The sequence below is a fragment of the Malaya genurostris genome, chromosome 3 (assembly GCF_030247185.1).
Source record: "Malaya genurostris strain Urasoe2022 chromosome 3, Malgen_1.1, whole genome shotgun sequence".
Taxonomy (NCBI): domain Eukaryota; kingdom Metazoa; phylum Arthropoda; class Insecta; order Diptera; family Culicidae; genus Malaya; species Malaya genurostris.
Window position 1 is genome coordinate 227,025,270 of NC_080572.1, and position 17,451 is coordinate 227,042,720.

At 38.9% G+C, this 17,451-nt stretch overlaps 1 protein-coding gene across 1 annotated transcript; it reads right to left on the reverse strand.

Moving 5' to 3' along the window:
- Nucleotides 1–14,061: 14,061 nt before the first annotated feature.
- On the reverse strand, nt 14,062–15,000 carry LOC131436059 (uncharacterized). Its single transcript, XM_058604507.1, has 2 exons — nt 14,838–15,000; nt 14,062–14,777 (listed from the first exon to the last, which is right to left on the reverse strand). The coding sequence occupies exons 1-2, from the start codon at nt 14,947–14,949 to the stop codon at nt 14,191–14,193; spliced, it is 699 nt and encodes a 232-aa protein (XP_058460490.1). The 5' UTR covers nt 14,950–15,000; the 3' UTR covers nt 14,062–14,190.
- Between the last annotated feature and the right edge of the window lie 2,451 nt (nt 15,001–17,451).

A 17,451-nucleotide genomic window follows, 5' to 3' on the forward strand; every position in this document is an offset into this window, starting at 1 on the left:
TTTATGGAAAAGAAGATTTTCCGTAGAGAAGAATACAGTTATTTGCGGTCGTTTTAAGGCCCGTACTTAGGATTTCGTTTCGGGAGGGGCCAGTTATATTCAAATGAAAGGTGTTATAATTCCGTATGAGATTTAATTTAATCGTGATCCAACACCTAGGTCCTGAAATACAGGGAAAAAATTTCATTAAAAGTAACGATGCAACAAAAACATCTTCTCCATTTTGTTCAAAACTGTTTTAATTTCAAAGTCTTGTTAGTTGGTTTTCTTACAAATTTGGCTTTATCGGTTTCCGGTTTTAGGTTTCGGAAGTAACAGCCAAAAATTCCAAAACATTTACTAAATTTTACAAATGATAGAATGGATTCAAATGAAACGGTTTCATCCGAATCCGGCTTCTAGTTCCAGAAATATAGAATTTTGAGTGCTAAAAATCTCAAACAGTTATACAGGTTTATGTTTCTTCACTGACTTCTACTGGAGTTGAAGAAGTACTCGTTTTTTTGCAGGTTTCGAAAGGTTCACAAAAAGAAATTATGAATTTTACAAGTGACATAATTTTACAAACGATACAATTCATAACTACTGAGCTTCTCAAATGACGCAATATTCCATTCGTACAGAAATTTACCGGTTCCGAGTGTAATTTGCACTCGGCTAGCAAGTGAGACTGTACGAATTTATATGCACGATTTACCAGCCAAGCAGATATGTGCTTCTGTGACTCAGTCGACTAACTGGTTTGCTTTGTGATCTTATGTTTTTAGGGGACGGGTATAGCGTGATGGGATAGTCGATGCCTATCACGCAGCCTACCTGGGTTCGATTCCCAACCCCGCGCACATAGGGTCAGAAAGATTTTCTGGTCCGATAAGGTGAATGACCTTAAGGTGTTAAAACCTCTATAATTGAAACAAAAAAAATATCTTATGTTTTTCGGTTCAAGTCGCATTATTGATGTCGATCTTTTGATTTTTTCCTTTCATTTTAAAGCCATGTAATTTTCAAATCACACAATTTTACATATTCTTGAATATAAATTGATAAGATGTAAAATCACAAGAATTTTTCGAACAATTTAAGGAACTAAATATTTTTAAGGTCAGTTTATAGAGCACAACAATTAACAAGACATGATGATTTTCCAAAGCGGAGCTCACATCAATTTCTTTTTTCAGTCCTAAATAAGCATGTGCGAGATCCAGCGGCAGGATATCGCATCTGTACACCGAAACCTCGACACAGATAAAAATATTTTGTGATTTTACATTTATTTTCATGCACATATTTGGAGCAGGTGATTGAACAGAAATTTACATTACAAAACGAAGTGGTTTGTAAAGATACAGTCTTGTTCAATAAAAAATTAAATGAATTTTAATGTAACTTTACATCAATCATGGTTTTAAATCAGATTTTCGTTTCAACTGATGTCTATTTCATAGTACTATCGGTTTACATGTCGTGTAAGTTTCATCTTTTCTTTCTGTGTCCATTTACGAAACAAACGGGGGTTCGTAAATGGATGGGAGGTAGTTCGTAAAAAAAGTTTACGTTATTTGGGATATGGTTCGTAAAAAAAGTTTACGTTATTTGGAATTTACTTCGTAAAAAAAGTTTTGCGTAATGAATTTGGAAACCCCCAATCACATGGCCATTTTCGGAACGGATGTGATAAGTGGGTGCAAGAATATGATGTTTGGGGTCGGTTCAAAATCCAAGATGGCGACTTCCGGTTTATCGATATTCCTTGAACATCCTTACAATGTGGGTATTTTCGGAACGGGACTGATGAGTAGTTGACGGAAAACGATGTTTGAAGAGGTTTGGAAATCCAAGATGGCGACTTCCGGTTTATCGATATTCCTAAAAACCCTTACATCGTTTTCCGTCATCTACACAGAAAAAATGAATTTTACAGATGACAGAATTCTACAAACGATACAATTCACAACTACTTATTTTTTCAAATGACGCAATATTCCATTCACACAGAAATTTACACGTTCCGAGTGAAATTTGTACTCGGCTACCAAGTGCCACTGTATGGATTTATATGCATCAATTATTCAATGAACAGGTATGAGCTCTGTGGTTCAGTCGAGTAACCGATGTGCTTGTGATCTAGTGTTTTTCGTGGTTCAAGTCGCGCTGCTGCTAACGATATTTTGTTTTTTATTTCGTTTGAATTTAAGCTATGTAATTTTCAAAACACATAATATTTGTGTGAAATACGACGCTCCATTTATGTGCATCTTATAAGATGTAAAATCGCAAGATTTTTTCGAACTGTGTACTCATCAATCCCGTACCGAAAATACCCATATTGTAGTAATTTCCATGGAGCCGGAAATTGTTTTCATTGGATGCCAAAACCTCTTTTTACGAAGTTGGTTCGTAAAAAAAGTTTACGTTACTTTTTTTGTTTCGGTTTTTTGATTTCGAAAGGAGCAACAATCCATTTTTAGCACTTATGGACATGTCAGGACTATATTCTGATTAGTCGAATGCATTTTTTCAAAGTTGTACAGCCAGTCTTCGAACACAGAAAGAAAAGTTGAAACTTACACGACATGTATACCGATAGTACTATGAATAGACATCAGTTGAAACGAAAATCTGATTTAAAACCATGATTGATGTAAAATTAGATTAAAATTCATTTAGTTTTTCATTGAACAAGACTGTATATTCACAAACCGCTTTGTTTTGTAATGTAAATTTCCATTCAATTGCCTGCTCCAAATATGTGCATGGAGATAAGTGTAAAATCACAAAATATTTTTATCTGTGTTAAGTCAAGTTAGACACAAAGGAAAATTAGGACAATATGGACCTGAATTCTGAAACATTGAAAGAGCTTACTAGCAGTAATCAACATATATTCATTCAAATGAAATGGAAAATAGAAAAATAAAATACTTTCACAGAAAAAAATAATGAAATTTACACGTCATGTAATCTAATGATACTTTGAAATAGCCATCAATTGAATCAAAAGTTTGATTGAAAACCATCATCGATGTAAAAGTACATTAGAATACCCTGGTTTTTCAATGAATTGTACAACATATTTCAATTTACGCTTAATTTTGCTTTGAAAGTATATTGAAAAATAAAGACCTGAGGAGTAACTTTATATTCAATTTTCTGCTCCAAATATGTGCATGAAAATAAATGTAAATATTTTTATCTGTGTTTCCTAGCTGAAGCATTTTACTATAGGTGCTCGAACAAAATAGTATAAGGAGCGGGTATGAGTAAGTCGATGCCTTCCATGCAGCCCACCTGGGTTCGATTCCCAACCCCGCACATAGGGTCAGAAAACTTTTCTGGTCCGAAGAGGCGAATGACCTAATGGTTAAAATCTCTAGAATCGAAACAAAAAACAACACATTTGTATAAAATATAACAATTTAACTCCAAAAGTTTGAATTGATCGCTTAATTGCTGCATTGCCGTCTCGGGTATTACAAAGCAAGAAACCACGATTCACACTTTTTTTCAAAACAGTTTTTTTTGTCTACCCAATTGGCTTTGTGTTAATTGCTGGTCTGATTGAATTGATTATCGCTTTGTTTGAGAGCCTGGATTTCAACGGAAGAAGATCAGAATCACTGTCAGCATGAGTAAACGATTCTACACCGTTGTAATTTTGGGTCTGTTCGAACTGGATCGCTTTTAGATGGAATTCTGACCAAAAACGAAAACATGTTGAACATTTTGTAGGGGGACAGCATGAACTTTTTTACCTCTGGGTTTTTTTTTTTATTCAATATTATAATATAATTTTAGGGCACACTGCTTAAGCTCTAAGATGCCAAGGGTATTTACTAATCTTAATTACGACTAACTTAAAACTAGAATAGTATCATTATGTAATGTAGCGGTAGCGGATTCTCGAGAAGCGATCGGTAGTGGCCGGTGAATTGAATATTGCATGAGGGTCTTCCATATGCCGTTGGCGAAGATCCATGTTGGCCGCATCATTCGGTCCGTGTGGGTCCGCGGGAAACACCCCCAGGCTACGAAGGCCCGGCGGGTGGCCCGCGTGCTGGTTTTCGACTGGGGCGGCCTTCCGTGGACGATGATGGTGATGTTACGGAAGAGAATGAAAAAAAAAGTAAATATTGTGGAAACGGGGTAAAAAGGGGATGTGGGAACAAAATGTTTGAAAACGATAAAGATCTAATTAGTTGCCATCGAGATGGTGAAGAGACAGGGAAGGGGTAACGAAGAAGTTAGTGACAAAAAAAGATCTTGTTAGTTCCAATGAAGATGGTGGACAGGGACGGGGATCGAGAGAATCGGGCGGATGTTAGTGTCGAAGCTGTAGGTGGAGTTTATACTTTCTGAGCGAGGGATAACACATTACACTTGTATATCAATGTGTTTAAGGTACTGGTATATGAGAAGCATATATAAACTATCCCGACTCGCCAACACATCCCGAACCGGAACCTCAGGCGGTCTACCTCGGGCCCTAAGGGATTCCAGTAGCTTCGACCTGGCGTCACGATACTCTACGCACGACCACACGACATGCTCGATGTCCTGATAACCGTCGCCACAGGTGCAGAGCCCGTTCTCCACGATCCCGATACGCCGGAGATGTGCGTTGAAGGTGTAGTGATTTGACATGAGCCGCGACATAACACGAATGAAATCGCGACTCACGTTCATCCCCCTGAACCAAGGTTTCGTCGATACCCTAGGGATAATGGAATGTAGCCATCGTCCCAGTTCGCCATTGCTCCATGAAGTTTGCCAACTTTCGAGAGTTTTCTGACGAGAGATACTGAAAAATTCATTGAAGCAGATTGGTCTTTCATAAATATCACCTTCTAATGCGCCCACCTTAGCCAATGAGTCTGCCTTTTCATTGCCTGGAATGGAACAATGCGAAGGGACCCAGACTAACGATATTAAATAAGACCGTTCAGATAAAGTTCGCAAGTGTTCCCGTATTTTCCCCAGGAAATATGGGGGATACTTTCCTGGCTTCATTGCCCGGAGAGCTTCTATTGAGCTTAGACTGTCCGTGACAATGTAGTAATGGTCTTTGGGCAAGGTTTCAATGATCTCAAGGGTGTACTGAATAGCAGCTAATTTTGCGACGTAAACTGAAGCCGGATCATTGAGTTTGTGAGAAGCGGTGATGTTTTGATTGAAGATGCCGAAGCCTGTGGACCTGTTGATGTTTGAACCGTCAGTGTAAAACACCTTTTCACAGTTGACTGTTCTAAATTTATTATAAAAAATATTTGGGGCCACTTGAGGGCGCACGTGATCTGGGATTCCACGAATTTCTTCTCTCATGGATGTGTCGAAAAACACAGTAGAATCAGAAGTATCCAAGAAATGAGCACGATTGGAAACAAACGAAGAAGGATTAATATTCTGAGCCATGTAATCAAAATACAAGGACATAAAACGGGTCTGAGAATTGAGCTCGACAAGCCTTTCGAAGTTTTCAATCACCATCTGATTCAAGATGTCGCATCGGATTAGCAATCGATATGAGAGATCCCAGAATCGGTTTTTCAACGGTAAGACGCCCGCGAGCACTTCGAGACTCATCGTATGAGTCGACTGCATGCAACCTAAGGCAATACGCAAACAACGATACTGAATTCTTTCCAGCTTGATGAAATGAGTGTTCGCCGCGGATCGGAAGCAAAAGCATCCGTATTCCATCACGGACAATATCGTTGTTTGGTATAACCTGATCATGTCTCCTGGGTGGGCACCCCACCATGATCCGGTTATTGTACGAAGAAAATTGATTCTCTGTTGGCATTTTTGTTTCAGATACCTAATGTGACATCCCCAGGTGCCTTTGGAGTCGAACCAGACCCCGAGATATTTAAATGTGAAGACCTGAGCTATGGTTTCACCCCCTAGTTGAAGCTGTAATTGTGCTGGTTCTCGCTTCCTTGAAAATACAACCAGCTCAGTTTTCTCCGTGGAGAACTCGATACCCATTTGAAGAGCCCATGTCGACAAGTTGTCGAGGGTATCTTGCAATGGTCCTTGGAGATCGGCAGCTTTGGGTCCTATAATAGACACAACGCTGTCGTCGGCAAGTTGTCTTAGCGTGCAAGATGTGTTGATACATTCATCAATGTTGTTCACGTAAAAGTTTTATAAAAGGGTGCTTAAGCATGAGCCCTGAGGAAGACCCATGTAACTGAATCGTATTGTCGACAAATCACCATGCGCGAAATACATGTATTTCTCGGACAACAGATTATACAAAAAGTTATTCAAAATTGGTGAAAGACCATGCTGATGCAACTTCTCAGATAGGATGTTTATGGAAACTGAATCAAAAGCCCCCTTGATGTCTAGGAAAACTGACGCCATTTGTTCTTTACGAGCAAATGCCATTTGAATTTCGGTTGAGAGCAACGCAAGACAATCGTTCGTTCCTTTGCCCCTGCGGAAGCCGAATTGTGTATCTGAAAGTAAGCCATTAGTCTCGACCCAATTGTCTAGACGAAACAGAATCATTTTTTCGAACAATTTCCGGATACAGGAAAGCATAGCAATCGGCCGATACGAAATGTGATCGGAGGCTGGTTTCCCTGGTTTTTGAAAGGCAATAACTCTTACTTGTCTCCAGTCATGTTGGACAATATTATCCTCAAGAAGCCTATTGAATAAATTCAATAAGCGCCTTTTGGCAGAGTCAGGCAAATTTTTCAACAAGTTGAATTTGATTTTGTCTAACCCCGGAGATTTATTGTTACACGATAAAAGCGCAAGTGAGAACTCGACCATCGAAAAAGGTGTTTCGTTTCTGTTTGATGAAGCGACGCGCATGATTGTCTGTTCCGGAACAGAGTCAGGACATACTTTTTTAGCGAAATCGAATATCCAGCGGTTAGAATATTCCTCGCTTTCGTTTGTGGTGTTTTTGTTGCGCATTCGTCGGGCTGTGTTCCAAAGAGTGCTCATTGATGTTTCTCTCGATAATCCGTCTACGAATCGACGCCAATAACCGCTTTTCTTCGCTTTAATCAAGCTTTTCATTTTAGCGTCTAATGCCGCGTAGTTTCTAAAATTATCAGGTGTTCCGTTTTTCCTAAACTCGACAAATGATGAAGTTCTCTCCGCGTTTAATTCTGAGCACTCTTTGTCCCACCACGGGTTGGGGGGACGGATGTTAGTTTTCGCGCCGGGTACACGTTTCGTCTGAGCTTGAGTCGCGGTGTCGAGAATCAAGCCAGCCAAAAACGTGTACTCTTCCTCCGGAGGAAGTTCTTGTGTTGTTTCTAGATTCTCAGATATCAAATTTGCGTAGCATTTCCAATCAATGTTTCGTGTGAGGTCATACGAAACATTGATTGTTTCCGATGGTCTTAATCCGGTGGCGATTGAAATTACGATAGGCAGATGATCGCTACCGTGGGGATCAGGGATTACCTTCCACGTGCAATCCAACCGTAGCGATGTCGAGCAAAGGGATAAGTCTAGCGCACTTGGTCTTGCTGGTGGTGCAGGAATTCGTGTCATTTCTCCCGTATTCAAGATTGTCATATTGAAGTTGTCGCAGATATCATGGATCATAGTTGATCTGTTATCGTCGTGAAGACATCCCCATCCCGTACCGTGTGAGTTAAAGTCTCCTAAAACCAACGTCGGTGCGGGAAGAAGCTCTATGATATCATTGAGCCGCCGATGCCCAACCGAGGCTCTTGGGGGAATGTAGATGGAAGCAATGCAAAGGTCCTTGCCTTTGATTGTAACATGACATGCGACAACTTCAATACCTGGTATCGAGGGGAGGTTAATGCGATAGAAAGAATAGCACTTTTTGATCCCCAAAAGTACTCCTCCATAGGAATCATCTCGATCCAGACGAATAATGTTAAAATCGTGGAGGTTTAAGGGTATTTCAGAAGTTAGCCAAGTTTCGCACAATGCAAATGCGTCACATTTCAGATTATTTACTAGAAATTTGAAAGGATCTATTTTTGGGATGATACTTCTACAATTCCACTGTATAACAGTGATTGTATCCGTGACCTCGGTGGGTGTCTTAGCCATCGAAGGATACGATCGCTGAAAGAAGGGGCCATTTTGCAGTCAACTGCTTCAAGAATGTTTTAACTGTAGGAATAAAAGCCATTATCAGGCTTTTAAGAGGTTCAGAAATATTGAAAGTAGACATGATCCAGTCCACAATATCAGAGAATTTAACAAACCCAGTATTTGGTAAATTTTCTGACTGATCTTTAGGGACTTTCGGGGGTTTTGAAGTCCCAGGAAGTGATGGAAATTCTTGCTCGGAATTTAATTTTCCAAGGCCTGGAGCTTTTCTCTCTGGTTTTTTGCCATCACTACCAGTTGTTGTAATTTTTCGAGACCCATCAGAGGACATCTTCGAACCCTTACTAGGGAGCTTTTGAAAAGATTTATTTCTTCTCTTTCTGTATGATGAGCTAAGAGGGACAGCCGAAGATGTACCTTCGAGGGGGTCATCATATTCGCTCTCGTCAGTTGCCAAACAAGCGTACAGGTTTACTGGAGGCGTAGCACTCTTCAACATTTCAGCAAAAGAACGCTTTGAATGTTGCTTAAGTGAACGCCTCATCTTATCCTGGCGCAATTTGTACGCGGGACAATCAGAGAGGTCATGCGGCCCCTCCTTACAGTAGAGACACTTTTCATTGTCTCCACTGCAGGAGTTATCCGCATGACTCCCTCCACACTTTATACACCGGGATTTATTGCAACAATGGGATGCTGTATGTCCCAATTGTTTGCAATTAGTGCAGTTCATGACCCGCGGCACAAAAAGGCGAACAGGTAAACGAATTCGGTCCAGGAGGACGTAGTTAGGCAAAGCCGAGCCAACGAAAGTCACCCGATACGAGTCTGATGGGATATAGGACTTAGTGCCATCCTCAGCGGTCGATACTGAACGCAATTGCTTGCAGTCCAGTATCTTAACGTTCTTGAGTAAGGGGTTTTTAAAACCGCCTGCCCCATGCTTAAGAACGTCCTCGCAAGTCAGACTCGGATCGGTGATCACGCCGTCTATCTCGACTTCGCGAGCTGGTACGTATACGCGATACTCCCGCGTGAAATGCTCATTTTGAACGATCTCATTAGCCTGTTTTGCACTGGCTAACAAGACCCTAAGCTTGTCCGGGCGTACTTTTTCAATTTTTTGTACGGTATTGTATCGCGAGGACAGGTCTTCAGAAAGTCTTAGAAGATTCAATTTTTTACCGTTGGCTTTGGTCCGGATGTAAACCGCATACGGTCCGGCCGGGAGTGCAAGTCCATCGGGATAATTTTTTACACGAGATATTTGGCTATAAGATGATTCCATTTTGTCATCTGGAGGGAGGTCAGGCAATTCTGTGCCTTCTGTCATGGCACGGAAATGTGTCCGTGCGGGTAAATATTGGAGGACAAATGTAGTGGTATTGAAGAACAGGGGGAAAAAAGAAAAAGGCAAAAATACTTAGCTTTAGCTCTCAAAGGGTGAACGGCAGACAAGGCCCGGTCCTAGGCAATCGGTGGATATTCCTGATCAATAAAGTGCAAAAAACCTCCTAGAGGAAAAAGCACTTTTTTGCAGTCTCTTTCTGCACTGTACAATGGAATCTTATACGTTTTTTCACTATACACTGTCCAATGTATTTGTTAACAATATAGCAGCAGCGCCCAGCTGGGCGCTGGCTAACGGTACCACACAGTGCTTCTTTACACAACTCACAATTGACCTTGAAGACGGATTAATTCGAACTATCACTCGACCGCACTGATTCAGACAATAGAATACGAAATGACCTTGGAAGCGGAATAAAACAATTTACCGCACCACTGGAGAAACACGAACTTGCGTCCGATCAGCCCGATAGTTGCAGTGGAACTGATACCTCTGGGTTTGTTTCGTTACTAATAACGAATATCGCGTCAACTCGAACAGATGTTGGTAGTATCCTCTCATATTTGAATGAATTGTTCTGGACATGTAAACTTTGTCACTAGAAGCCTCTTTGCATACTTTGTTTTTCCAAAATTGATTTAGGCTCTCTTTTTCACCTTTTTTTTCAAACAGTTACAAAAAATCCTACAAAAATCCTACACAAATTCGATCAAATTTTCTAGTAAAAAGATTTAAAAAAAAACTTACCGAGTCCTACAAGGTTGACAGGGAACATAATTATCTATGTTGGAACAAAATTAGAATTTTTACTACTTTTTTTTTTGTTCAAGGTTCGATAAGTATTTGTTTTCAGTATTTTTCTTCGAAACTTAGTAGAGTAGGGTTTTGTAGGACATAAAAAGACACTGAATAAAACAAATTTTTGTTAGGAGAACTTTTTTTCTTGAAAGTGCTCATCTTTCAATGTATAAACGGTTGGTAGGGATCATAATCACCTATCTCGGGACAAAATTTTATCAAAATAAAAACTGTTTGTTTTTTTGTAAAATGTTCCTAAATTTATTGTACATTTTTTCAGTGTAGAACTGGATAAGGATTTTTTCAGTATTTTTATTCGAAAATGTGACTGCTTTTGTGCAAATCACCAGTATAACACTATATTGAAACCATTTCGGTCACCATGAGCTGCGGTAGACACCACAAGACTGGGGCAGGCAAGCGTACATCGAACATGATCTAAATCCTAGCCGCCTCACGACCGGTATCATATATCCAAGCATCTTCTCTGTTCATCAGGTAACAAGCACCAGTCTTGTGCGCCTTAACATTATATTATATTATTGAATAAAAAAAAGAACCAGTCGTTCTATACCGATTCTTCCGCTCATGCACTGGTCAAGGGAGTTTATTTATAAAGTTTGGCCCTTTTCAAAAGACAGTCTAGCTCTGGGACAGGGCCTGACTACTGGCTTTTTTCCTGGAAAATGTTTTTATTCTTATTCCGGTTGTTCCCTGCTATAAATAATACATCCCTCGCTAGCACTGTTGCCGATAGATTTAGTTATTCGTACAGAAAAGTATCTCCCGTATTACATGAATTCGTTCAGATATATGTTAGTTAAACAAAAAATATAGCTCTGAGTTAATTCTAATCAGATGTTTGTTTTACAGAAATCGTTTAGCAAAAACGATAAATAAATGGATTCGTAATTAGTTTTCGTTGTTTTATTAATTAAACTATCCTTTTCAAACTGTAATATAGTTTGAAAAACAATTCAAACTAAGAATATTATCTAAAGATCTGGTACTCATCGGAAGTACAACCCTAATAATCTATCAGTTTGTATTATCCAGTGATTGATAAAAGTACTCGAATACTTTTCACATTGATATGGAATAGAAAGAAAAGAAAATTTAATCTAATCGAAATTAATAATTTTAAAGTTTATTAAGTTTCAAAAAAAGAAATAGATGCAATATCAAACTACAGCTCTATCGATGACACTGACAACACTTTTTATACCCCCTGCAGTAATATTAATTTCTACATCTTTTACATGCTTCTGTCATTTTCAAACAAACATGAGCGAATCTGGCTCGCGAAATAAATTAACAGTTGTCGGGTCCTGTCCTAGGTGTAGATCTATTTTAGAAAAAACGAAGTATAAAAAGTGGCAAAGTCTACATGTTCGGAAAGTTCCATTCAAATCTGAAAGACTGTTGCAAATTGCGAACACGGTTTAGCGCGAAGTTCGTCTATTTCATGAGCAATGCTTAGCATCCAGATCTCATGTTAAGAAGAATTATTTGAGTTATTGTACCAATAGTCATCTCATTACTAGAGTCCCATAAGATTTCGCGGGTCATTCGATTTTCAGTCAACGCGTTGTGATAATATCTTCGCTGTGGCTGCTCGAGTAAAAAACGTGTTTAATCCACCTAGCAGTGAGATGATACCTATTTTTATCAATCCGCATGTGTTTTTTGCATGAATATTCTTCGGTGTTTAAGTTTTCATGACATTATTTTAATGACCCTCGTTTTAAGCGACAATTTGAGATTTTAATCACTCATTACTCTGTAATGTCGAAACTGCAAATCGGATCGAATTTGAATCTAGAAGTGTGATAATCGATTAAACATGCCATGATATGTAAGTTCCACTCTGGAGTTTACGGTAATTTAAGGTACTTCCAGAGCCGGTATTCAGGAACCAGCATAACCCAAACCGATTCGTATGGCCATATGACGAATAAATTACAACAGTTTTGAGTTCAACTTTGAAGCTTTTCGGGATTGTCATCTTCTATATCGGTTTGAATTTTAAAAATTCATCATCATGTAATTCGAGAACCGGAAGTCATAATTGGATAAAATAATTAATTTTTGTATATAAGTTTGTTTTAATTAAAATTTTTGTTTCTGAAATTTGATTAGGCTTTTTTTGAGAAAACGATTGAGCTTTGAGAAACGATTTTATACTGGAACCGAAATTCTAAAAGCGGTATGGCCGAAGTCAGATAAATTCACCTGAGTAGCTGTACACTTTACATTTGTTTCAAAACATTTGAAAATCAGTTAAGACATCTTTGAGAGATCATAGCACGAATTAAATTTTTAGGTGCCTTCTGATCGACAACTGAATACCACTAAAACTGAAAAAAGTTAATTTTTTTATCGACTATCCAAATCTGCTAATCCGATAAACCTGATTAAATTATGTGGAATAGACATTTTTATACAATCCCCGAAACCGGAAGTTGGATCTGACTGAAAAGCAAGATGTTTTATAGAACTTTGAAACTTTTCATTTGAATCTTAGATGATTCTTAGATTTCATTTGCATCTTAGATCGGTTCAGCCATCTTCAAGAAAAATGAGTTACACAATTTTGATTTCGTTTCACATATCATCCTGTAGTTCCGAAACCAGAGGTCGGAACCAAACATAATGCAGGAACTTTGTTTGGGAGCATACGACTTTTCGTATGAATCTGAATTTGTAGAAAAGAAATTTTCCGAGAAAATTAATTGAAGTTATTCGTCACACACGCATTTGCTGATCTCGACGAACTGATTCGAATGGTATATGGATGTTATGTTGTTCCAGCATTTATTGCTGTAAGTAGTTTAAAACAAAATAATTAAAAAAAAATCTGCCATCATCTGGTTTATATATGTCATGTTCGAACGATTATGTTGCCAAAAACGAGCCGTGCCAAAATCGGTCCGAGGCTAAATGTCATGAAAAAGAATGCTGTACACAATCCTTTTGGTTCTTAGAAACAATTGTATGTAACAGTATAAAAAATCGTGTTTTCCGTTGCTCCCAAGCATTTCTTTGTCATACAGCGCTCAAAACTCCTACTGCTGGAATAGGGGGAAAAGTCGCTTACAGAAAAATTTCGATATCTCCGTTAAAAATGGACGGATTTTAACAATCTATGGCTTGTTGGATAGGTATTACCGTGCGGAATCTAAGTCTGAAAACATATTCTGTTTTCAAGGTCAATTGTGACAGATACTGTCAAAAAACTGAAAATTTTGACATAAAACTTTGTATAACTCAAAAAGTAAACATCCGATCTCAAAACCATTCAATAGCGTTTTGGGTGACGGGGAGACCTTTCATTTGCGACTAGTTTGATGAAAATCGGTCCAGCCATCTCTGAGATCTCGACCTCTTAGTTGACAACACACATACGGACACACACACATACACATACACACACACACACACACACACACACACACACAGACATTTGCTCAGTTCGTCGAGCTGAATCGATTGGTATATGTCATTCGGCCCTCCGGGCCTCGGAAAAATTTTCGAAAGTTTGAGCGAATTCTATACCTATTTTTTATATATATAAAAATAGGTAAATACGAAAATCTTGGTTAATTTCGAATGATTTAAATTTCTAGGAATCTTCAGATCGTTCAGATTTCTAATTCCATAAGAAATACATGTGATTCCACAAGCAAACATTTATCGACTCCCCTAACTGTGGAATATAAACACTGTCTTCTGAAAAACTACAGACTTCAACCATAGACCTTTGGTTTGCGATCACTGTTTGATAATAAAAATTTGATCCTTGCAAGCGAGTAAAACTCTAAGAACGTCATCACCGTCATTATTTTCAAACACATATATTCCATTCCAAATTTTATTGCAGAATCCTGTATAAATCACATAATAATGCAACATCCTGTAAAGCACCACCACGAAAAATACAGTTCAGTCAATCTCTCTCGCGTACTTGAGTTCATTGATTCCTCCAATCAAACACTGTTCTGTCTCTGTAACTCACTGATGTCAACGAATTCACTGTCGGAACTGGCAGACGCCTCGGCACCATTGCTGGAGCTCCCGGAGCCCGGTGGTAAATACTGACTAGTTCCTGAACCAGTTCCCTTCGAAGTGTTGAACTCGAATGTCTTTTCGAGCTCGACCAGTGGGGCAGCGGTTTTCTTTTCCGGAATCGGTGGCTGCGTTGTTTGCTCATCCGGTTTGTCGCAGTCCCCGTTGGAAGTGCCCTTGCCAGGGCCGTAGTTGGAGTTGATGGTGATGGTCTTTTTGTACGGCCAGCTACTGTGACCGTTGGAGTTGTAGGTGTAGCTAAAGCTACGATTTTTAATATCCATCAGAGACTGCCAGAGCCGATTTTTGAATTCCACTTTCTGACGAATGAGGCCCGAGATCATGTCGGTTAGGTTCGGTCCGTCGTAGTTTTTCTGGATGTTGAAATTGAAGCTACCCCATGGTGCCGCCCTGGTGGATAGGGCACAAAGCATCAGAAGACCACACACGAACACAATCTTCATTTCGGTTTTGCTGAACTTGCCTAAAGTTACACTACCAAGTAGAACTGCAAGTCAATCAATACAGAGTTTAGATCGAGCGAGGATCGGAGCTATCACCAAAATACCTCTAAACGTTGCCGGGTACCGAACACGAATGCCGCCGTTCCAGCGCGGATGGTTCGCATTTTTGACCATTCCAGTCAAATATTGAACCAAGCTTCCATCCTCCGCTACCATCCACTCCCGTATGCTAACGCTGTTGGGTTGAAAACTTGTTTGGAATAGCAAATAAATCGCGCGGTGTGCCTATCTCGGGTGGCATCAGTCACTGGGTGAACGGAAAGAAAATCGCACCGAGTGGACGGAAGAAACCGCTAATGAAATCGCATCATTGAGGATCTGTATGATGATTATTGGCCTCATTGTGTGTTCCACCAATGGAGGGACGAGACCGACAATAAAAAAACCGGCTACCCTGGTGAGCGTAAACGTGGACACAAATCAGCTTCCTTATAACACAGCCAGTGTGACGTCGACAATGGATTCACGGCATTCGCCCTTAGTGCTGATGCCGGCTGGAAATCACCAACTATGAATAGAAAGGAACAATATGCATAATTTGATCAAGATCATGAGCGAATCATTTTTTTTTTCTGGATCGGCTATTATTTGGCGTCAAATGTAGAACAGGTTTTTTGTTATTTTCTTCAATTTGCATTATCTCGAAATATCAGAAATAGAACCGCATGGTTCTTGAGGAAGCAAAATCAAGGACTGTAGCACATTTTTCAAATATCCCAATCATTAGCTTATTCATTTTTTAAAGTAAAACGTTTGCAATCGCAATGGGAATATTAGTTACAGTTAGGAAAAAAATGTCAAAGCTTGGATAAGGATTCTTTGAAAAATCCGGGATGGCTGGATCAATCGTAAACGTATATATTTAGTTTTAGTAGAAAATCACTTCATGGCTTTTGTCAGCTTATCCCTTAGAAATGACATGGAAATCCCGTGGAATGAGCAAACGGTAATGTGATCTCTGAGAATTTACCATTAGAAAATATGTACAACAATGAGACGCAAATATGCACCGGAATAAACTATGTTAGCATCTAAATGGATACTATGGCATAATTTTCAATAAGTGAAAGGAACGAACATAAGTTTAAATAAAAACGATTTACAGCAAAAGTGAGCCACTTTGATCTTGCGTCTTGTGTGCAAGTTTTTGCTGAACTAAGTTATTATCCTAAATGTATGTAATCTGCTGAAGTCAAAAGTATAACATATCTAATAAGCTTTTAGCCCTTAGGAGTTCTTTAATATGTATTTGGGTGGAGTGGAAGTAATTTCAAATGAAACACTATTTCTTCGCAATTGGCTTTGATTTCTTTATCCAACTTCTCAAGTAGTCTAGCAAACATCTTCGTAATCTCGCCAAATTGACAGAAAGTTCTTTTCAGTGCAATTCAGCTTTTGATATGGTTCATCATGCTAGAATCAATGTTTATTTTTAATGACGTTATGGCAGACGATCCATTTCTCGTCGCCAGTCGGAGTCGTAGTCCACAAGCTGAAGTAAGTAAGAACTCCATTCTTTCAATTCTACTATTTACTCTGGATGCATCCCGATCAGTAAGAAATGATAATTTTTAACACCTTATGAAACAAATCATCATTTAAATTATTCTTCCAATCTTTAGACAGATCATCAGCGTAATCCGGACTTAATTTTAGACATTGAAAATGAGTCTATCTTGCTTCGAGTCATGGGAGAAAACGAAATATTGCATTAATTTTTCGACAAAACTTCCAACTTTGGTAATGTAAACCTCTTAAAAAAAGGCGGGTGGATAATGTCAGAGACATAACTGGATGTCGTGAATACGAAAACAACTGACATGTTCCTTAACACTTCCGAATATCAATTAGTTGATCAATTGTATGAATTATGCAAGCATTCCCCTTTGCACATTTTTCGAAAAAACAAAGAAGGCTTCACTTTTTGTTGAGAGGCTTGTTTCTACCTGATTTCGTTTGTAGCTTTTTCACTAATGGGCGGTCCTAACGACTATAAAAATAGCCGCATTCAGAATTTTAATGTTGATTATTTCATTTCAGATTTGCATAATTTATTGAAACAAACTATAAATATGCTGAAGGGACTCGTTTCTAGCATTCAGAAAGGTCAAATTGCGTAATTATCTACGACATTAAACTCTGGAACATTTTTCGCAAAAACAAAGAAGGCTTCACTTGATCTCGTTTACTGTGAATTTCACACAGCGAAAAGTGCACAAATCTAACCAAACTGTTCTAGATTTGCACTGAACTGAGGATATTTCCTTTCGATTTGCGAACAACAAATCCTAATAGTTCTTTAGAAAACTTTTAGAGCCATTAGAACGACTGATTTTGTGCACTGCTCTCCACCGTTGCTTTTTCACCAATGCAAATGACTGGCAGCTGTGACGTAATCGCTTTTGTCGAAAGCGAAACTAGCTGTGCAGACGACACAAAACACATCTGCTCGCAGTGGCGATAGAATCCAAACTGATTGAATTTTTGTTAAGAGATTTCCTTTTATGTGATTTCGTTTGTAGCTTTTTCACTAATGGGCGGTCCTAACGGCTATAAAAATAGCCGCATACAGAATTTTAATGTCGATCAGGGTGCTGTACGGGATTCATTCCTGCCTTTCAGAAGGACCAAATTGTGGAACTCACTACGATAGTAAAC

What these genes read in the sequence shown, in the direction of transcription:
- LOC131436059 (XM_058604507.1), bottom strand. Translation starts at nt 14,949, where the DNA reads ATGGTAGCGGAGGATGGAAGCTTGGTTCAATATTTGACTGGAATGGTC. An exon ending in GTACCCGGCAACGTTTAGAG is followed by an intron (nt 14,778 to 14,837) that starts GTATTTTGGTGA and finishes ATTGACTTGCAG; the next exon opens with TTCTACTTGGTAGTGTAACT.